At 40.6% G+C, this 22,889-nt stretch overlaps 1 protein-coding gene across 22 annotated transcripts; it reads left to right on the top strand.

Annotated features, from left to right (window-relative positions):
• Positions 1 to 1,354: 1,354 nt before the first annotated feature.
• Positions 1,355 to 14,400, top strand: PTHLH (parathyroid hormone like hormone). 22 transcript variants are annotated; one of them, XM_015292146.4, is made up of 6 exons: positions 1,355 to 1,580; positions 2,152 to 2,243; positions 4,380 to 4,501; positions 9,967 to 10,320; positions 10,416 to 10,545; positions 13,906 to 14,400. In XM_015292146.4, the coding sequence occupies exons 3-6, from the start codon at positions 4,398 to 4,400 to the stop codon at positions 13,960 to 13,962; spliced, it is 645 nt and encodes a 214-aa protein (XP_015147632.3). In that variant the 5' UTR covers positions 1,355 to 1,580; positions 2,152 to 2,243; positions 4,380 to 4,397; the 3' UTR covers positions 13,963 to 14,400. The 22 variants fall into 22 exon arrangements, with proteins under 22 accessions (XP_015147632.3, XP_015147642.3, XP_046776615.1 ...); XM_015292156.4 differs by having other exon boundaries at positions 2,147 to 2,243; XM_046920659.1 differs by having other exon boundaries at positions 1,355 to 1,590; positions 2,147 to 2,243.
• Positions 14,401 to 22,889: the final 8,489 nt, after the last annotated feature.

Raw genomic sequence — 22,889 nt, 5'->3', positions numbered from 1 at the left:
TCAGTGTCTACTGGATTCTAGGAACCAGACGGAAGATTTGGCAAAACTCTGTTCAGTTCCACGCAGCTTTTTTTTTTTTTTTTTCCTTCCCTTGAATGCGTTAAATTAAATGCATATTGTCTAAATAAACCAGTCGTTGTGTCAATAGCTGAGCTGTGGACCTCCGGTTGCCTTCGGGGTGGGAGAGGCAGCGCTGCTCAGATACTCTCCTTGTTTAATAAAGAGGATTACTGTGCACGAATGGGTTGCCACGACACGCCTGGGACTTGTTGATGAGAAGAAAACGGTTTTTTCTTTCTCGAAGCAACGTCCTCACCCAGACAGTTGCAGTGCCCCAGCCACCAGCTAAGGCATTAGTCACACCTGACAGCCAGCAGTCTTTGTGGGAGCTGCAGATAGCAGGGCGATACAGCAACAGGTTGAGGGAGAGAATGAGTGTGTGCTAGACGGACCACCTAAATCTGCAATCTGAGCTGCGTAGTAGGCTCACCCGCGAGACCACCCTGCGAGCTTTGAAAAAACGCCGTGACTTTGCACTGTGCTCCTCGATAGATGCTTTCACTGTCTTGAACTTTGCTAGATCAGGACTGAGTAAATCTCATGGAATTTCTGGTCCTCGCAGGACGAGGCCAGTGGTCCGCTGTTCTGATGCTCCCTTCCCTTCCTCTCCAGAGTCTTCAGGCAGTCAGTAAGGCTATGTTTTGCTGAACACCGTTTTTTTCCACCCTGGGAAGACTAGGGAGGTTAAATTCCCTGTCTGAACCGAAGCCCTGGACGACTGCAACTGAGATTAAAGAAATCCGGGAGGGGAAATGACGAAAATGCTATATTGTGAGTAAAACAAGGGGAGAAGGAGAGACAGAACTTCACAAAGGTGAAGGATGGGCAGTTTGCAGAGTTGACGACTCAGCCTGCCGCTGGGTAGGGGGGGGGTCATTGCTTCCTTTTGTCTCTCTCGGGCTGTAATTGCGGCTCCTCCCCAATTAGCTGAACCTGTCCCACTTGTCTGCTTTGGTTTCAGGGGAAAGTTTCACTCTTGAGTGGCGTTTGGGGGAGCCCGCCCACCCACAGCCCCTGGCCCTAATCCCCCCTCAGGAACTACGTATCAAACCTGAAACAGAGACCTATCCTCCTAGCCAACCTCCCAGGTCAACTTCATCGTAGGCAAGCTGATTTATGCCTGTTTATACGTATGGAAAAAGGAGACAGAAGCCAAGCGCGGCATCCCTCCAAAATCTCATTGTCTCATAGTGGTGCTGGATGCACGGATTGACGCTTCGGCACAAATGTGGGGACGGAAATAGCTCCGCCTAGCACCGTTCCCGACTCCACACCTACGCCAAGCGATCCTTCCACTGGCCCTTCCTCTTTTCCGGCCTCGTCCTCTCTTCCCCGGCGCATCTGTATGGGGATGAAGGGAGTAGCACCTGGGCACAGTTCGGCAAGCACCTGAGCCCCATTTCTTCTCAGCTCCCGGATACAGAACCAGGACTTTTTTTTTTTTGAGGAAAAAACGGTGTTAGAAAAGAGTGGAGGGGGAGTTCTGTCAAGTCCTGCACTGGAGGAGGCTCAGGCTTGCGGTGAGGCTAGGTACTGGGAGGAGTGTGCTCACGGGTTAGGCATTTGTGTAGGTGGCAGGAGAAAAGCGCCGAGCAGATTTTGCGGATGACAAACGAGGTTCGGCTGGGGGAGAGGGGGAGGGCATAGGATCATGATGTGATAATAAGCCTTGTAAAAGGGTTTGGCACTGCTCAGTTCCTGACATATTAGCAAAGCCATAGATTATTTATTATTTTTTCCAAGCCCACTGAGGCAAGATGAGGCAAACTCAGCCATAGGAAGGTGGTTAGTGATGTCACAAGTTCAGTCTTTTCAATAAAAGCAATAGAGAAGGGTCTCCCTCTCTATATATATTAGGAGAAGCTTCTGTTCTTCATAATAAAAAGAGCAGCAAGGGAGTAAGGCACCTGCTTTTAAAACCCTTTATTTAGCACTAATCTGTTGCAGGAAGAATAAAAAGTCTGCAGATCTGAGTATATTTTAAAAGTTTTTTCTTTTTCTTTTTTTTTTTTTTTTAATTTATTTCACTCTCTTTCTTTCTTTTTTCTTTCTTTTTTCTTTCATTCTTTTTTTTTTTTTTCCTAAGGATAGAAAGTAGTTTTGGAAGCAGTTGCTGAGAAGATCAACCACTGTTGGCCAGGGTGATCTCTGAGAGGCACAGAGGGCTGTAACTCAAGAAAAAGGTGAAGTAATAAGTTTTGAAGAATCTTTGCATTTTGGGTTTATAAAAACTATTTGTTTTTCCTGAACCTGTAAGAGTTGCTTTTTTTTTTTTTTTTTTTTTTTTAATTTCTGGGGGAAAGGAAATTTTAAAAATATCTGATGGGCGTTTTACTATTAATGCAATAGACCTATGAGAATGTGGAGGGGCTGTTTTCAAGGAATTTCACAATTATTTTTATTTAGTCCAAATGACAGTATAATGCAAAGAAGCCTATTAGCTATACTTTTATAGCCTACCAGGTGTTCAGGGAATTTATTTACAGCATAAACGATTTTCAACATGATTTCTGTTTCAGCTGTTATGTTTTTGGTTTTATGTGCTGGCATGCTATGAAATTTGGCTAAGGAGGTGGGGGTTTTATTGTGGCAGCAAGCGCCGTTTAATGCAAAATAACCTGCAGATATAAAAATGGTTCACTTGCACTCAAAGTGTCCCAGAAAGCATTCCTGACTGTGGGCAGAGGATGAGCAGGAGCTACCACCCAGCACACCTCAGCGTTTTTTTGCAGCTTGTGAGGGCTCTGGGGAAGCTTTTGCTGTAAAACGAGCTGTCGAGGGAAAAGGAATGGGATACGCCGCGGTTCCTCGGCTTTCTCATTTCTTCAGCAGCGCCAGGGGCAGTTTCTTTGCTCATGTAGGCTGGAGAAAAGAGTGGATTGTGGTCCCTTTGGTTTTACGTAAGTGCTTTCCCGGGATGGAAAACCGGGTGACGGGACGCGGGATTGTCCGGAGGGGTACGGGACAGACAGGGTCTCGAGGAGGCTTCGGGCTGGCCCCGCTCCCACTGACTCTGCCGCCCCTCAGAGCGACTTGACACGGGGAGAAATTGAAGGCGAAAGGGAGAGGAGGAGAAAACTTTCCACTAACTTACTTTTTTGGCCAAGAGCTCCTATGTTCGTAGACACCGAGTCCTTCCCCCAACCCTCCCCCTCCCCGTCAGCCCTCCCCGCCTTTACTAGCGTACAATTAACATCATTAGGAATCAGCCCTCCAGCTAACAGAGGAACTGCGACGAACAACGGTAGGTGTGAGAAAGGAAAGGCGGCGAGGATCCTAGACTGGGCTTTGGGGCTTGATCTGGAAGCTGCCCCTCGGATGGAGGATCCGTGTTGCGGCAGGGGAGGTGCTGACCTGAGGGTAAACACCAAGTGGGGAAGAGAAAGGGAGAGAGAGGAAAGAACTCGGCTGCAGAAGATGCGGATTGCTTGGCAGGAGCGCACAGGGTCTGTTGAGTGCCTGTGTTGTCCGGTGTTTCCCTTTCTCCGCTCCCTTTTGATCCCGGTCCCGGGAAGTGCTGCTTTCCAGCCTCCCTTTTGGCTGAGAATACGTACAGGGCTCTCACTGGCTCCGCACACGTTCCTCGGGCGCCATCTCTTTGCAAAGTCCGCCGTGCTCCCGCAGCTCTCCCGCGGGCTGCCCCGGGCCGTGTGAGCATCGCGGCCTCCAACCTGCGGGGTTGGGCATGCCTACCAACCCCCGGGCGGCCCCGCGCTGCGCCACTTAGACATGGAACTGCTGGGCAGTGCTCTTTACTTTCTTCGGGGCACTCGTCACAGTGAGAACGCAACTTCTCAGGAACAGAGGATGTGAATCTGACTTTTGCAGAGGTATACTTAGAGAGGTGGCTTTCTCCCTGCCTGGACCTGTGTGAGTGTATGTTTACAATAGAAGCTGAGATGACTTTTGGAAATCTTTCCTTACCGAAAAAGAGGGCTTCTCTTGTAACATAAAGCCTTGGGACAGCCGCTTTCCAGCCTAGAATTGAACACCGCTTGGGGAGACGCGCTCTTTAACACGATTCAAATACGAGCTAGACTTTTTTTAAACTAATGTTAAGGGAGATCTTGCCTCCGGGCGGCCAAAGACAGAGAGAGGGCGGAGGGACGGACGGAGGGAGGGAGGAAGCGAGCGAGCGGCAGACAGCAAGGAAAGGCGAGAGACGGAGCAAAGTTTGGAAGAAGTGAGCTGTTGCGAAGTGTTCCAAAAGTTTGTTTATCCTTCCCAGCTTGCGAGCTGGCAGGACTGACAGCAAGGGACTGCCTGGGGACGGAGCCCGCGCATGTGTCGCTCAGGACTGACCCCTCCTTTCCTTGCAGGTTTAAGCCCCGGAGGATATGATGTTCACGAAACTCTTTCAGCAGTGGAGTTTCGCGGTGTTTCTTCTGAGTTATTCTGTGCCCTCCTACGGAAGATCAGTAGAGGGGATCAGCCGCAGACTGTGAGTTACCTGAATTTCTTCCGATCAGAGTGTGGGTGAGGAGGGCCCGGGACCCCGGGGGGTGCTGAGGGGAGTCCTGGCAAGCGTGGCTGTGGGCTGCCTGCCTCAGGTGCTCTGGGCACGGTATGGGCTGAGACAATGGCAAGGGGCGTTCGGGAAAGTTACTATGCTGTCAGAGCACTGGGAAGGCAGTGCTGGAGCCGAGGGTCTCCGACCTGCGGGGAGCAGCGTTCAGCTGTATACTTGTCAGAGATGAGCTATTGGTAGTGCGCCTCTTTGCACTTCAGAGGGGAGTAGTACGTTTCATTGGGCTGCTGCAGGTAATACGAAATGCCATGTACTTAGTGCTGGCACAGAGCCAGTATCGATAAGGGTAGTGAAAACGCACATCAGTTACAGCTATCATGAAACTGGGGAACTGAACACTATTTGGACTGGCACTTCAGCTGCTTAGAAATTTATTTATTTATTTTTCAAAGAGAGTCCAGCATATGACTTAGAAACAAAAGCATATTTCTGACAAATTATAATGTAACGTAAGAGATTCTCTTCAGGAAAAATCCTTTTGCTCCCTTCCAAAATTATCATCACGGCTCATACTAATACACCCTAAGCCAAATATAGAAGAGAAATCACTGAGCTGATGCAGGAGCAGTTGCCTCGTGTATCTCACTGGCTCTTATTGGGCTTGCATCAGATTTTCTAAAGTAGAAACATTCTAGACAGACTGTGGGGGGGCTATATTCTAACAGAATTCAGAAGTAAGTTGGGCTAGAGAAAGATGGTTAGAAAATTCAGTTACAACATGCGGGGAAACATAACATAGCAAGCAATTTCATATGAGCTTCCTTGTAACTGTTTTGTTACATGCATAAGGACAAAATTTTCAAATATCACTTCCTCTCTTGTTTAAGTAACAAGAATATCCCCCAGGTGAAGCAGCTTCAAACACACCTGAACTTGGGCACAAAGAAGACAACTGTTATGATTTACTACAGCAAATTGTGTAGAACATCATATTACTGCTAGTGCTATACAATGTGTTCTACCAAATCTGTTAGTGCTTAGCTGTTTTATATTCCTGAAAGCTACAGTTGAGCTATTTCTTTTCATCTAAGAGCATAATCTTTGCCTAACCAGAGGATCAGATCTTCAGCTTCACATATAAAATTCTAAAATAATTGAAGTGCATTAAAATGCTGTATTTCCTTTGCTGAGAAACTCTGAACTGGATATAATCCAAATTATAATGTAAAAAACAAAAATATATTTTTTTAAATTGCTAAGAAATAATCTTTGTCTTCTTGAAAGAGGTTAGTGCTGTTCTAACACTTCTTTATAGAAGTCAGGATTAGAGGTCTTCCCAACAGCTGGGTTGGGGGTTGCTGAAAATGAAGAAAGAAAAAAAGAAAAAAGACAACCCCATTCCATCCTGGCTGCGGGAGAGAAAAAGTGGAAGTTAAACACTCAAAACATATTACTCAGCTACCTCTTTGCCATGGCATGTAAAACATGCACAAGAAACCAGTTAGCTGTTAGTTAGTGGCATTCACATCGTTTTGTTTGTGGGTAGAGCACAAACACAGACACCACACTCAAACATGTGTCCTGTTTTAATATCACCACAAACCATTCCTAAAGTTAATGGTTAATAACTCACTTAAGCCTAGATATATATAAAATATGTATATACAGATAGATATCTAGGTTTGTTTTTATTCAAGGGCTTAACCCAGTAGCAAATGAAAATACTAAAGCATGTTCTTATAGCCATGTGAAAATAGTCAAAATGAAACAGGTCTGGTTCTCCAGGCCTTGCTAAGGCAAATCTCTCAAGGGAAACCATATCAAATTGTTCCAAGAAAAGATTACCAGACTTACTTGTTATGGAAATGTTTTAGTTACTACAGAACTTCTGAGAGACCCAATAATGTCTCAAAGTGAAATTCTATATTTTTATCAGCATGCCCAAACGCTGCAGCACCATGTCCCCAGACCTGTTGAAAATATTTTTCCTAACTCCGAGATAGGGATTAAAAGCTGCTGAACCATTGGAGCCAGTGGCAAGGGCACTCTGTCTTGCGAAGCCCAGACAGTGAGTTGACTGAATCCTTTCCAGTCATTTTGCTGATCAGTTTCAACATGAACAGTCAAGGATAGTAACAGTTAAATAAGAGCAACTCTGAAATAGCAAGTTGTTGCTTGAAAAGTGTTTCTTCTTGGTGAGTCCATTTATTTAATGGAAAACAAAAATAAGAAAAATGTGCCTGAAAAGAACAGTTTATCTGGAAGTACATGCTTAAAGTCAGAATGGCTTTCTAATGTTTTCCCCATGAGACAGCAGGTCTCATATGCACACAGTGTACTTGGGTAGAGTGGTTAATCTGGGCACTCTGCTCAAATACAAACCATCACCATCCTTCTCTCAAAAGCACCTACCATGAGTTAGTTTAGTATTTACTGTACTTGGTTTGGTGTCAGTCTCTTTTTCCTTGAATGACAGATGCTTTTATAGAACGATGGAAGGAACCTCCAGTGGGTCATCTTAACCCTAACAGTCGAATATTTTTTTACATATCGTTCCTGACATATGAACACAACCATTTCAGTTTCCATTACGTTTCTGCTTGGTGTGTGGGGATGAGATATTGTTGATATCTGCAGTATGAAGTACTTCTTACATCAGCCTTGGGCCAGTATTTTTTCCCTGATTTATAAACAAAAGAGTTGTTTGAGTAATTGAGTAGAAGGAGGTAGAAGGTCAAGGAGATATATATATGCCACATCATCTTCGTTTTAGGGCTAGTTTGATCTAGAGCATAAAAAGGAAATTGGTAGGCAAAATGTAATCCTTTAGCCTGGCTGAGTAATAGAAGTCATATGAAATGTAACACTGTGTAATGTTATACAATTATCTGGAATAGTAGAATATTATCTGGGGACAGATTTGATGCTAAATATCATACAGACATTTAAACAGAAACTCATCCTCTTTGGCACACTAACCCTTCACATGTCATTTTTGAATTATTCTGGAAATGCCTACTTGAACAATATGTAGATTGTATAATGCTCTTTAACTGTCTTATGTGATCTGGAACTAAATATTTAGGCTTCAGCTCTGTAAAATAGAATAGCTTTTCAGTTGAGAGTACTTTAATAACAGGCTTTAGGGATTCAGATTTTTGTCACAGTGGGTAAATTGACCAAATAACCTTTAGAGGATCAGGGTGGATTTAGGCTGTCTGTGATAAAATAGTGTACCTCACTATTTAGTCTCAGTAAATCACAATGATTTTGCATGTTTTTACAGACTTGAAGAGGGGAAGGAGAACATTTTCCATGCAAAAATCCTGGGAAAATAGATTACCGAAGCTAGGACAGTAATGTGCACCACCATGGACAGCTTGACAAAGAGCGAAGAAGTAGTATTCAGAGGAAACTAAGGTGCTAGTTTTATTGGTGCACTTGCAGATCAGATTGACCTTAGTGAGAAGGTTGTTAGAGATGGCTATTGGAGAGTTGCACTGGTCAGAAAAAACTATCCTGGGAGAGATCCTGAGCTTACATTAATGGTCACAGCTGCACTGAAGAGAATGAAACAATATGGGTTGAGCTTAGTGTTATTGTATTGCATTTTTGCTTAGAAACATTGAGTTGAAGGACATAAGATGCTTGCCCTAAGGCCTGAAGTCATCTAATGTTCATCTGGTTTGGGGACACTTAAAACATCACAGACAATTTTTGACTAAATGTGTGCTCACAAACTTGAGTATATAGGCCTGATTTTGAGCAAGTATCCTGTTTGCATCATTTCATGCAAAAACCATCATCTGTTAGTAGAATGGGGGAAGTGTTTGAATTTTATGTGAAGTAATGGAGAAGCAATATCACTTGAACTAATCAGTTGAACCTGATACTAACAAATTGCAAATTTACAAAGACAAATAGTAAAGGGGATGCTCTTAAACCCATGCTATGTGAAGTTACCAAATTCAAATAGCTCTACTGTTGGTCAAATCACAAATGTAAAGTGCTTGAATGAAAGGACTCTGCAAGATAACTTACAGAACACTTCCAATCATTTAGCACACTATTGTTGTCCACCATGTTTTGAAACCTTGCAGGATAATTAGAGATGGGATGGAAGGAAGGAATGCTCACTCACATTTGTGTTTCTCCCATTTCACCAACCCTCAGAAACAGCTATGTATCCAGCTAGCTGACCAAATGATTACCTAACAGGCAGGGCAATGAATTCAATTTCTAGGGCCAGTAAGAATCCAGTCACATGCAGTATCCCGATACAAGAAGAGAGGATATGAAGACAATTTCAGTACATTGAAGTAGGACAATTGGAAGGATAAACTGTGTTACAGTGTGCATGAGAACATGACTAAAATCCCAGCCTGTACTCTTTCTGTGGTTCACAGTGCAGCTGCGCATCTATCCCACACCAAGAAAAAAAGACTGTATTTTTCACAGTTATTTATTATCCAGGTGCCACTTATATCTTCTTTCCTCAGACATTTCATGCAATATCTGCCAGTACAATATCTCTGAAAGACAGATTTATAACCATCTCGTAATTCCTCAAAATCTAGAAAGAAATCAGTGAACTAAAATATCGTGAACTTTAAAAGAATACCAGAGACCTACTGAAACCACGATGCTCTGGAAAATGATCCAATAAAAGAGGGCTAATGTAAAACTTAACAAAGACAAGAAATCTGTCCCATAAAGTTCACATTTTTAAGAAATGCCATGAAGGCATCTAAAACTGTAATTAGACATAAATGACCAAGTAGTAAAATCAAAGTGAGTGGCTGATACTCATCACTGCTGTTGAGCAGGTTGCCTCTCTGGATAGCTCATTATGGATGGAAGTGCTTATGCTTCAGGCACCCAAATCTGAACATTTTTCCATTACACTCCTGCAATAGTACTTATTTAAATTTAGAACTGAAATGTACTTTCATGTATTTAATTGTATTTACTAAGTATGTGACTGCAGAAGATGCTGTAGATGTGACTTAGAAGGATGCTGTATAAATAGAGCTTCTGGCTTCAGAATTTGTTATTCCCTCTCTTATTTGGCTGCTGCACTCCATTACCTGATGCTGCAGTTTTCCTATCTCTGGCATCTGCCTTCCTGGTTTTACTGCCTGAAGTGTGATATATTAAGAATTTAAAAGCTTTCCTAGAACAGAGTAGTGAGTAATCCAACCCCAGATCCAGTGGTGTGTGATCAGTCAGCTGAGAATTACTACTAGTTTAGGTCTTCCTTTTCTCTGTAGGGAGCAGCTACTTTGAGAATCAGGATTTGCTCCAGCAGTCTGATTTCACTGGATGTTTTCAGCTCAGAGATCTGGTGCATGGTGTCTACTAGAGGAGAGAGGATTGCTGCCAAGCACTTGGCAATCACCAAGTCATAAATGTCGCTTTCTGCTCCTCTCTTTCTCTAGCAAACGGGCCGTATCAGAGCACCAGCTACTGCATGACAAGGGCAAATCAATCCAAGACTTACGAAGAAGGATATTCCTTCAAAATTTAATTGAAGGTGTCAACACTGCAGAAATCCGTGCAACTTCAGAGGTCTCACCTAACCCTAAGCCTGCTACCAACACAAAGAACTACCCTGTCCGTTTTGGCAGTGAAGATGAGGGCAGATACTTAACTCAGGAGACAAACAAATCACAGACCTACAAGGAACAGCCCCTGAAGGTATCAGGGAAGAAAAAGAAAGCGAAGCCTGGAAAACGTAAAGAACAAGAGAAGAAAAAGAGGCGAGCTCGCTCAGCTTGGCTAAATTCTGGCATGTATGGAAGCAATGTAACTGAGAGCCCAGTCTTGGACAACTCTGTTACTACACATAATCATATTTTAAGGTAATTCTGCTGTATCTTTTCCACAGGCATATCATACAGTTACTGAAATTGTTACCCTCTGTGTGTGAGGTCAAGGCCTCATTTGAATCTGGAGTAGTAGCACACCTTTATGGCCATAGGTGTGCAATGGGTTTTTCATCTGAACACTGTGTCAAGGTAAGTAACTCCTTCTACTTCCCACTGGCAAATCTGCACCAGAAAGTAAGCATTTTACCTCTGGTGACAGAGTCACTATCATAGCAGGTTATACTCCATGAAGGCTTCCTTTCTGATTACAAAAAAAAATCTGGTAAACTGCTTATTGGCAAAATGAGCTTTTGGAAACTGTGTAGCAATAAAAGATATTTCTGCTGAAAGAAAGCACGTCAAAGATGTTAAAACTTCCTAGTGTCTCTCACTTTAAAGCTTGGGCCACCGCAGACTGTAAACTTTAGTTTTATTTAAGGCTCTGCATTTATAAAATGGCAAAGTTTTCTTCCTTTCTTCTCAACATCTCCCCTTTTTTGTAACTTTCCTGCCCTTACTTTACAGTTTTTCATTTTACTATTTAATCTTAGAAGAGAAAATAGAAAAATTCTCATGCTAATATCTTCAAACAACACAGACCAGTCTTTTGCCATAAAATTTTCTATGCAATTAGAATTTTAATTCTGCTCCATACCAGCTTGTGAAACAACTGAGCCTTACTTTTGGTAGGAGACATGCTTTCCTCATATATGATAATGAAGGGTTTTCAGGGCAGAGGTGCCTTAAGTGACTTATCCTCTTGTAGTCATCTTAGTTTGAATGGAAGTCTGTACACTTGTGGACAAGACCAAGTAGTCCTCTCCTCAGTTATCCTCAAATGTTTTCATTCTCAACAGCAAAGAAAACCCACTCTTCTGTCTCCTGTTCTTCTGCTTTGGCACAATGAGGCATAACAGAAATGCCACTTGATTACAGTATGTCCCTTAGAAGGAGATGCCAGCTGTGAGACTTACTAAAATTCAGATATCTGTTAAGATTCAGAAGGTGCAGTTTGCAGCATACTCCATTGTCTCAACTTCTGTTGGCATATACGCAAATTACTGTTGTCCAGTCATTCAGCATCCCTGGCCACAAAACAGTGTGGCTATAGTAGGCAGTAGTGATGTAAGAGAGGATGGGTTTGTCACAGTAACCTAGGAAGGGCATGTTCTGGTACTCCTGTCAGGAGATGTCTGAACTTTCAATAGGTCTTAAGGAACTGCAGTGGCAGAAGTGTCTGCAATATACAGAGTTCATGAATATACGGAAAAAATCCAAGGGCAATCTGACTACTTATTTGTGTGTATACTCACAAGGAGCTGTAAAAGAATGACAGATACAAGCCCGAATTTAGACAGTAGTCTGAATATAGTCTTCCTGTTTGAGTCATGGTTGGATGGCTGAAAGCAGTCAGCTTTACCTTGGAAACCTGACTTGGCTTTACCTTTTTGATACTGTTGCCCAAGATGCTCAAGATTACAACATTGTGGAAACAAATTCCTAAAGAGGCCCTATACTGTAGATATTTAATTGGAAAAAAAAAAAAAAAAATCAAAGAGAAACCCTGAAACAGGAAAACAATTTTCTCCTTTACAAGGACAGAGTATACTATGCTTGTTCTGCTCAGCTAAAAAATGAAGCTTCAGTTATCCCTGGCACACTTAAGACTAGTTTCAGCTCAGCAGGAACATAACTTCCTTACAATGAAGAAAGGGATATGCATAATGAAGTAGCATGCTTTTCCCTGTACATCTTATTCCTTCCTGCTAAACAGACTGAATTAAAATCCTCATGTCAACTCTCTCTGCCCAATCTTAGTCCCAAAATTTTGAGTTTAGATCAGAAAAAAAGACCAAAACTTTGAATTACTACAAAAATTATCTCACGAAAGTAGGCAATCAGAGGCAAAATCACAGAAAACCTCTTGCAAGTAGTCGTTAGTACAGAGCTCATTGTTGACCTGTGGTTTAGCATAAACTTTACAATAAAGCCCAGAATCCAAGTCAGAGTGAAAATGTTAGCCCCTTAAAAAAAGTGTAGTGTAGGCACACATATACAGTCATGCTGTATGAACGGTGTGCCATTATTATGCTATAGTCTGTACACACCCTAATGTTACCCTAGTTAATTACTGAGGAGCTTCATGCTAGTAGTTCCATTCCAGGCACTTAAAAATTCTTTCTCATGAACATTCTAGCTCTATTCCCATTCCAATTCAATTAAATGGTTATTACCTAATTTCCTAAGAAACTTTTCAAACGAGCAGACTCCCTTGTGTTAAATGTAATCTCCCTTGCAATGTGAACATAAAAATATCCCCTCTTAAACTCTCAGGGATTTGCTCTTTTGTGTGTGTCTCACGCCCACACACGTCTGCCATGTGGAACGCTACCCACAGCTTCAGTGATCCATCCAGAAGCAGAGCGAATCACGCTCTGTCCTATAGCTCTGCATTCCATTCTATAGCTGTTTCCCAGGGAACCAAGGTGCATTACAGAAATGTGCTGTTCACAGCAGCAGAAGGGAAAAAAGCCCAACCCTTCAGCGTTTCCTGCGGCACTGAAATAATGTAGTGCAAGTACTACGCAGGCCAGATAGAAGCAGGCTCTGCTTTTGTTCTCCCATGCTCCCAAGGAAAGGAGGATTACAAAACTCACACCAGCCCACCAGTATCCCTTAGAAAGCTCCCAAATCTTAGGGCTCTATACAACTGACGCTGAATTTTTCATCTTTGAGTGCAACAGGAGTCACAGTCTAACACAAGATACTCATTTTCTTTCCAGTCCTAGCTGTTTGGCTTACAAAGGGAGAGTTTCAGGAATAAAGTTTCTTCTTTTATTGAAGTCCTTAAAGAGACATGCTGTAAAGGATATCTTCACTTCAAGACCTAAGCTGACTTCAACAAAATAGAACTCATGGAGGTGACAGTTTAGAATACACAGCTCCATAATGAACAACCCCTGTCTACCTGGTGGTCTCTCTGTGTGAGAGACTGAATAACCCTGTGGGACAATTCTAATCATAAGCCAGCTAATGCCCAAGCTTCTAACACAGGAGGGATGCGATTGCCAGAATGTTCAAAAGGAAATTTATTTTTCTTATCCTCAAATCAAATTTCTCATTTATCCAACTATATACCCTTGGCATATTTATTATAGACTGATACATTTTTTCTACCCATAGCACTCAGGAATGTAATTTTGTAAGGCCCTACAGAAAACTTTCTTTCCTGTTTGTCTGAGATTACAGTATAATGGAGTAGATGGTCTAAGTTTCATAATAAATTACAAGTCTTCATATTGCCATCTGAGATGCAATAAAACAAATAGATTTTGAAAATATCTCTAATACTGTAGAGCACTGTTAAACAGCTCTTATTAGTGCAAATGCTTATTAGCAAGGTGCACTCACCATAGTCTGTGTAACTCTTGTTATTAATATTGGGTCTATGTATTTAAAGTGAAAATTAATGTTTGTTTGTTTGTTTTTTCTATTTTTTTTTCTCTGCAGGAGGCGCTGATATTTTCAGCAAGACAACTTTGGAAGACATATTGCAGTATTCTGTAATAGTGAACATAGAACATATGGGAAGTATTAAAATATTTATTACCTGTAAATATTGTAAATGCTCAGAATAAAACCTTTTTGCCCCATTGCTCTCTAAAACTGCACATTTGGTTATTGTGAATTTTCCTTTTTTTTTTTTTTTTTTTTTTTTTTTGGCTAAGGCTAAGACAGTTATTAATGTCACATTTACCCTAATTTATTTTGTTGACTGGTGTATTTATTTTGTGAACATATCTTGGTGCTGCTGACTTTCTCTATTTTTTGTAACATAATGCACTTTAGATATATATTGAGAACTGATATTAAATGTTCCTGTTTTGTGGTTGACTTCAGTGAATGCCTACACAAAATTTTTCAAACTGATTTTCCTTTGTGCATGTATAATAGCAGTATTTTAAAATTTGTAAAGAATGTTTAATAAAATATAATCTAATTAAATCACGATTCAGAAGAAAAATGTGTCCTTTAGGAATTTCAAGACTAGAAACACCATTTTGTTCTTTACTACATTTGAAAATTGTTTTAAATTTAAAGTGTTTCCGTTGGTTCAAGCTCCCACATTTTCACATTAGCTTTCACTTAAAAATCACTCAGAGCTTTTTTTGTTCCAGTGCTCTGTTTCAAGTCAGTTCAATACTTAAATGACTTGGAGGTACTGAAAGCATGATTCCTAAAATTTCTAGCTCCCAGTACTGCAAAGGCTGAGACACACTGCTCTACAAATGAGAGGACATAAAAAGGTGCTCAATGGGATGAACTAATTATTGCACATGTGGAGGGTGCTTGCGCATCACACCCACCTGTCTTGTCTGAATCAGGCAGATGATACCCTCAGCTCTCGCCAACTTTACCCAAAGATGAAACTGTCTTCCACACGAGTAGATTCGCAGGTCTGCACTAAGGAGTTACACTATCTTAACATTATAATAATAATAAATAAAAAGGAAAAACAAAAACAAAACACCAAAGTGTAACAGCCAATCAATACCTCCACCACCACCAACAAAAAAAAAGCAAGTGAAATGCATTTTCTGGGTGAATGTATGTAGGTGATCCTATCGTAATGTCTTCCATTTATTTCTGTGGAAACTGCAGTGAATACAAGGAGCATAAAAAACTATTTGGTAGAGAAAATTTTTAGCTACAAAACATTATTTTTCAACATAGTCACCACCATTTGCTATGCGTTTTCACCAGCAATGAACAAGAGCCTGCATGCTGTACATGTCAAAATCTGCACCAGTAGAGGTAACACATTGTTTTGCAGTGTTCCAACACCCACTGCCTCACTCTGCTAACATCCATTGTTTGGTCTCCATAAACATCCAGCAAGCATCAATGAATGTCAATGAATGTAATTTTTTCCACATGGAGAAATTCAATTCCGTACTTTTGCTTAAGAGACAGTTCCATGTCACACCAATTTGACAGACTGCCTCTCTTCTGACATACGTTATTTGGCAACAAGATATAATGGAATATCATTGTTAAGGTTCAGTCTCTTCTGCCATACCACTAATCTCAACCTCTGACATTGGGCCAACACTGTAAAATAGGAGGCATTACTTTTGGAGCATCCCTTGTATACAGAGAAAAAACATATATTGGAACATGCAGTAGATGACACAGCAATCTGTGCTGTTATATTGCTGAAATATTTTCCCCCTCTCCCACTACAAAGATACTTCACATGGCTGTGTTTCTGAAAAACGTCTGCATTAATTTTACTTCTCTCTTACGCCCATAGATAATGGCAGTTAAGGGGGAGACGGTCTTCATTACTTGATGGCCACTGGCTGAAGAAAACAGCAGAAAAATTATGATCTTGGATTGTTTCTTATAATTGAACTTTTGATTCCTGCTTCCTATCCCTTTTTCTACCACCCACTAGTTAATCGCAACAGCTGCTGTGGGGGCAACCTGAACAAAGGAGATTGTTTCATGCAGATAGCTGTGCTTTGTAAAATCCTACTGAATTTCTTCTGTCTCACTCCCTTAACACCAGCAACATCAGAAAAATGTATGTTTGGAAAATAAATTACAAATCCTGGGAATTTTGAGATAGTTCTTGTAATTGTTTCTCCATTCTGTAGTTGCCAAGCTTTTCTTTTTTATTCTGCTTTCCTTTTTTTAAGTGCCATTTTTTTCCATTGCCAAAGTACAACCATCATATAATATAAACCAGATGTCTCTCTGCTCTCGACCCAATCTTGCAGAAAACTACCTCCAAGAAAACACTAAAACCAAGAAAATTTGAGAAAAACTTACCCATCCTCCAGCATTTGTTTCTTTGAAGTATGATATCCAACGCCTCATTATGTCTACTTAATTACTACACCCACCAAGCACATGACGATTGTTTCCTTTTCAGATGAAAAATATTATACACATGATGAAACATAGCAAAACTTCAGGGTTACATTAACAAAAAAAGGCACGATTCCTACACATTTTCAACTTGGCCTCCTTATACATTCTGCCTATTTATAGTATCCAGCTAATGTTTGGATTTACACAACCGTAATCAACTACAACACAGTCAGAAGATTTTGTATCTCAGGATTACAAGCGTATCCCAGCTGGAACTGAAATCTACAACTCCAGTGGTCAGAGGCACTTGAATTTTGTCGGAAAGGTTGACCCCTGGCAGAGAGAGAACCTGAAGGGCATAAAACAAAAGCATACACTCAGATACCAAACCTTGGCTCTGTAGAACTAGACACTTCATAAGAGAATGCCTCATTGTGATATGTCTCCAGTTCCCCCGTATCTTTACACTGTCCATTAAGGACTTCAAATTTACAGACGGCTATGAAATTTGCAATTACAACAGCCTTAAGTAATGGTCCTTATAAATTCTATCTATGGATCTCATGGTTCTCAGATTATAGTTTGAAAGTCACTGCTGCAGACCAGTGGATTTAATTCTGCAAATCTAAAATCAAGTCTTCTGGGGCTCTGTTTTGCAGGAAAATAAATCCAGAAGACTGCTGACTGAAACAAGCAAAAGCAGTTTTGACTTTCTAGCTATGGGGGATTAAGATCTTCAAGAAACTCCAGTTTCTCACACAGCTCAAACCTAGTGATTCAACTTACCTCAGAAAGCCTGCAGTAATCAGTACTTACTCTGATATTTTCCAATAGACAAATTCAAGGTATGTGTATTTCAAAGGAGGAAAAAAAATTGATGCTAGAACTTAAACCATTATATGACCTCTTGAAAGTCTGCTCATGACATATTTGCACAGCTAAGCACATCTAAGATGGACAGTACTACAGGTACTGAGGTGCACTAGGGGTTTTGAAGTATTTGTGGGAAGGTTTATCACACAGCTTGCATTTGGTTTCTCTGCTTACAGATTACAACATTACTGTAATTACTGGGATTACATTGTCAGATGTTCTTACTTCTGACACGTATTTCCTCTTTTCCCTCCACCCACCTGTTCTCTTTCTACCTCTACTTCCATGTCTCTGTCCTTTTCCTCTGTAAAACACAAAATCATCTTCTTTTTTTATCTGATGTCATTGCCCTGTACTTTCTTTGGCTCTCTGCTTCCACAATTTCTGGCACAGTCCATCTCCTAATTCTCCTTCTTTCCCCACATCCAAAGTATTTTTGGTGTTTTTTCTCCTGGTCCCAACCATCCCCATGTATACTCTAGCTTCTTTTCTTTTTGGCTGCCTAATCCCATTCCTCACCTCTTGCACTTCAGCTTCCTTCACCAGTCTCTTTGTTCATCATGTCCTTCCTCCAACATCCTGGCTTGCAGTCACTGATTTTGTGCTTCCCTAACCTTTACACCCCAGATTTTTTCCTGCTGGCCTATTCTCTCTCCTCAACAGCATACTATCTTCCTCCGATGTTGTAGTAGGTGTCTTGTGGGGGGAGTGCTTTAGCAGTGCCATTATTCCACAATATCAGGTTATTGGTCAGTGAGCGCAGAGGGCTAACACAGGTGGCTAACATCATAGTTGCTGAAGGCAACACTCCATATGCCTGCTTGAAAGGCACTCAACCTGGTAGAACAAAAGAGCTGACAATAGCGGAGTACCCTCAGTTGTTTGGTAAGGGATGTGCGCTCAGTGTCCAGACACATATGGCATCATGTCTAGTGATGAAGGCTTTTGCTGTAAAAGCAATAAAGTAGCCTTCATTCTGTGAATGATTTTTCACAGGGTCACAGCAGGGCTGGATGTTCTTCATAGTGTCAAAATAACATTCCTGATGCAGAATATGCACTTCCAAATTTCCATTTTCTTACCTTAGCCACAGAGATGCTAGGCTTTTCAGAAGAGTTTCCAATGTACTTTTAACACACAAAACACATTGTGTTTTCCATGTTTTGCATTTAAAAATGATATGACTATTTTGGCTGACATTTTTTTGTAACAAAAAGCAGTTTACAAATTTTCAGCTTGAGGGGTTAAAGGTGAAAGAGAATTGCAACAGAATGAAAGCAAGGCATCATAGCAGGAGGTGGGAGACTGCCTTAGAACTGTGCTGAACAGCTACCTTGCCTCTCAGATCTGGATAACACATTCAAAGATCTTGCTGCTGTCCATTTCAAGATAAGGCAAGACCTCAAAGGTAACCTACATTTAGCACACCAGTGCTGCTCTGGTTCTAAAGTAATCACCATGTTTACTATGGAACTTAAAAGCTGCGAAGATAAATCAGATGATGACAGATCTTCATAGCAGATACACTATTGCTGGGCCTTGATAACAGATGTTTTCTAGGCTCTGTGCATTTGGGAGTAGAAGTGAATTGACGATGGAATTTCACTCAGAGTTTTTTGTGATCCTTTGTAAATACAGACATTCATTTGCTATTCAAGACACACACACAAAAATATGATATAATTTGTATCTACACTATGAAGTATCTCTGAAATCTCAAGAGAGGTCAAGCAGAGGAATGATTTGGTTTAGTTTAGGTATTCATGTTATCAACATTCAGACAGCACTGTGTCCAATACAATGCACCTACAGTACAGTAAGCATACATGTTCACTTATGAGTAAGTGCCCTTGGTCTCCTAAGCCACCAAAGAGAATGAGGCTATTTTGCCAGCAATCTGGGAAGTAGGCAAATGCTGCCTGTATTCAGTCACAGACTTTAAGAAATTAAACATTTTGTTACGTGATTATGATTTATTGCAGAGAAAAGATGCTGCAGTAGTACCTCTGGAGACTGAAGGTCTTCAGTTGCATAATAATACAGCGCTAACACAGGAAGCACAAACTACCTCTGAAGCATCACACAGTGATGTCTACCATTATAAAATGGAAACTATCATCATGGATTATGTCATGTGAGCAACAAACTCATTAAAACTTTCAATTTGTGCTCAACTGAGAACATCACCAGTGTCTACTGAAGACTTCAGGAAGAAAGCAGGGAATCAGGGAAAGAGCACATTCTCCTTCAATTTTAACACTAGGAACACTAGAGCACCTTGGACAAATCATTTTACTTCTTTATCACAGTTATAAGTCAAAACATTTTTCCCCTTCCCTGAAATGTTCTGAGATCTACTGGAACCTAGGTGTGGAAGAGAAAAACACTGTCATAAACCACCCTCCTCTTCCCTTCTACCCTTCTTTTTTTTTTAAATTACTATTATTATTATTATTATTATTTATGGTTGGTTCTCCCAGTTCTTTCATACAGGCTATGAATACTGTCATCAGAGAGTAAGTCATAGGCTTCAGTGATTAGCTTCAAGTTGACCATGCTTGAAGAAAATACCATCAATCCACCAAGATGCTTCTCTAGAGATCGACTTCAGTGGGAGTTATATTCAGAACTTCCCACACAATTCCTTGAAAATATATCCCCTAGAGTCCTCTCATTTAACGAGTTAGTGATCCAACAGAGCGATTTCCAGTACATATGCCTTTTCTATAGGCTCGATTCTCTTTTCTAAGTATGTACATATACATTCTTTACACTTTACCAGGTGCTCTGCTACACTTGAATACATTTTTGGAACTATAGAGGGCACGTTTAAGACCATTCTGTAGATTGTGGACAAGCTTCCCTTAAGTGTTTTCCCAGAGGAACTACAAGGCAAGCTCTATGTATGCACTACTGAAAGTCATTCATGAGTAGCAAGCTATTAGAACAGCCTTTCTTGCCATGAATGTGTACATATCTTAGAATATTATAGTGGCTTCGGTAGGAAGGGACCTTAAAGATCACCTAGTTCTAGTTTTCCTGCTGAATCACTTCACATGTGCTTAGAAATACATTCTGATAAGTCTTGTCCTCTTTCACCCTCTTATAGCGGAAAGGGCATGGAAACATAAACATATCAGAGTAAATCACCAGGTGCAGATAAACCCTGGTCCATTTAAGAACAATTATTTTCACAGTAGTAAGAAAATACAGCTGTATACCACTTTGTCAGTGGTTCAGTCCTGTTTTCAGATCAATCTCTAGCATTAAATATGAACAGCCCCAAGATTCCTCTCATTCAGACTGGGACTCCTCAATCAGGCTCTTAGGACAGTCTGCTTTTGCAATTCTAAGGCAAAACAGAGATGATTTAGTGCTTTGCTGTACCCACTTAAAATGTCTACTCTTTTCAGTGTCAGCAGGTAAAGACTGTCTGTAAATAGAATCTTTTCCTTTCTACCTTCCACATTTCTCCAGATTCTGTTCCAATAATAACCAAGAGAGATTTACCAGGAAATCTCGTAAACCGAATAAAATTTTCAGAAAACAAAATGGGCTTATCATACTTTTGGGGATAAAGATGAGACTTCTTATTGCATAGTTATGATACTCTGCTCACACAAACAAACTCACAAGAAATGATGGAGTGTCCTTTTTACTCATTAACTATACTGATAAGTTAGCTTAAATGTATCTTGGGTTGACACTGTTTTTACAGCTTCCAGCAGTTTGAGTCTAATGCATCAAAATGTGTTCCATTTAATTATTTATAGTATGCAATGATCCTATCATCTCCTTGATCAGAAATGGCTTGATTGCATACACGAGTTCTTGGTATTCAAAGCATGGATCACGGTGACATCCTACATATTTATTTGTTATAGGGTCTACTGGTTGCATGCAGCATAAGTGTGGCGATGCACAGATCCTGCTAAGCTGAGAATATTCTGGGAAGAGGTAAAGAGATCCCAGCAGTGTCTGGGACAGTCAGAAGGCCCTTCTCAATACAGCTGGCAGTATAGGACTGTAGTTACTCGCATGGTTGTCAGTTCCTAACCATATGCTGTGAGGAGCTGGCACCAGTATTCAAACTTGACAAAACTTAAGGAATTTTTAAATGTGAAAGATATAGAGACTGTTCCTTAAAAGATCTCTTCTCAAGTAGCCTAGCTGTTGTGCAATGGATAAAGGAAGTTCTGTACAGGACAGGATATATTTGTTTATACTTGAAACATCAGATCATGGAATGAGATACAGAAAATGCTATCTATGTTAATGAAATGCAGATGACATCAATTGACTTTTTTTTTTTTTTTTTTTTTTTTTTTTTTTTTTTTTTTGTATTGCATTTACTCTCCCATCAGGACTCTTTAGAGCTAGTAAGCAGAACCAGAATTCCCAGCTTTGCTCAGTTTCAGAGATTCACTATTGACAGAAGAGAATGAAAACTTAAATATAGCACAATCACTATTCTTGAAGTTGAAAACAGCTCTAACAACAGATAATCTATCATTTATATTTAATCCATTCAAGAGATGTTTTTATCAGACGAAGATCAACTGACTGAAAACATTAATAGTTACACTATTAGTAAAAAAGCCAGCAACCATAGACCAACAGAGACAGACATAACAAGAATCCCAAATCACCAGCAAATTTAGAACACATTTATATGAACAATTTGCTGTTCATGTTATTAATTAAACAGCATTATAGTGAGAACATATGCATGTATAATGAAAAGCAAATACAAAGACTGAAAAAAGAACCTCAGGAAAATATGCATCTTATTTGGGTGATTTTTAGTGCATTAAGTGGAAAGAGTACACTGGCAACTTGCCTGAAGCTGGAAAGAGCAAGCCACAATGTGATCCCATTAGTCAAACTCTAGGTAAGATTATACAAAACAATCTACAGTGGTATATACAATGTCTGTTAGGTACTGTGAAGGAATGCTTGTCTGGGTGCATTATAAACACCCTGCAGAGCCTTTGTGGATGTTAGCAGGAGGAACCAGCACACGTGCATCCGATGTGCTGTAGGCTGCACTCACTAACTCATTTCATCTCTACACAGGCATCCTCCAGCTAGTCTAAGGGTAGGCTTCTCATCGAACTGGAAAAAAATATCAGTAGCTAGTACACAAACCAGAGGTTTATGAGAGTCATCCTACATCTCACCAATATTTTCCCTTCTCCCACTAGACAGAGCTAGTAAGAATAAGGAACATTCCTCAGCAGATGAGATACATACATAGCTATGTCAGAAAAGAAGTGAAGACCACAAGTACTTCTAAGAAACAAAATTTATGTGCAAAGTTTTTCTACTACTGTTTTCAACAGAATACTAGGAAATCATTTATGGTCATTTTCTTTAGCACCCAGACTTCTGTGTCTGTTGGATTTGGTGAAATTAGGTACCTCAAGAGACGAATCTGTCAACAGACTGTTCATATCAATTGCAAGAGCAAGAGGACGTGGTAATTTACACCTTTTGCTGGGCTTGTGCATGCAGGAAGATGTTCTAGGGCTATATTCAAAAGCCCTTAATTAGATAAAATTTCCGTTAAGTTCATTGGTAGTTTTACCTGCTTAAAAATATTCGCAAGGGACCGTCAAATTTTGTCAGTAACGTGAATTGTTTTCAACACAGTTCCTTTTCCTGTCTGTAATGATGTCTCTTCTTTGTGTACAGAGGTATCCCAGTCCTATCTCTACATTCCTGTCCTCCAGGACCGCCCCATG

This window comes from Gallus gallus, chromosome 1, assembly GCF_016699485.2.
Source record: "Gallus gallus isolate bGalGal1 chromosome 1, bGalGal1.mat.broiler.GRCg7b, whole genome shotgun sequence".
Taxonomy (NCBI): Eukaryota; Metazoa; Chordata; class Aves; order Galliformes; family Phasianidae; genus Gallus; species Gallus gallus.
Note: the sequence above shows the minus strand (reverse complement) of the source record. Positions and strands in the feature narration are given on the sequence as shown.

Excerpts from the sequence above, each read along its gene's own strand:
- PTHLH (XM_015292146.4), top strand. The coding sequence starts at position 4,398 with ATGATGTTCACGAAACTCTTTCAGCAGTGGAGTTTCGCGGTGTTTCTT. Across the intron at positions 10,321-10,415 it reads GCTTGGCTAAATTCTGGCAT|GCATATCATACAGTTACTGA; the intron begins GTATGGAAGCAA and ends TCTTTTCCACAG. Across the intron at positions 10,546-13,905 it reads CATCTGAACACTGTGTCAAG|GAGGCGCTGATATTTTCAGC; the intron begins GTAAGTAACTCC and ends TTTTCTCTGCAG.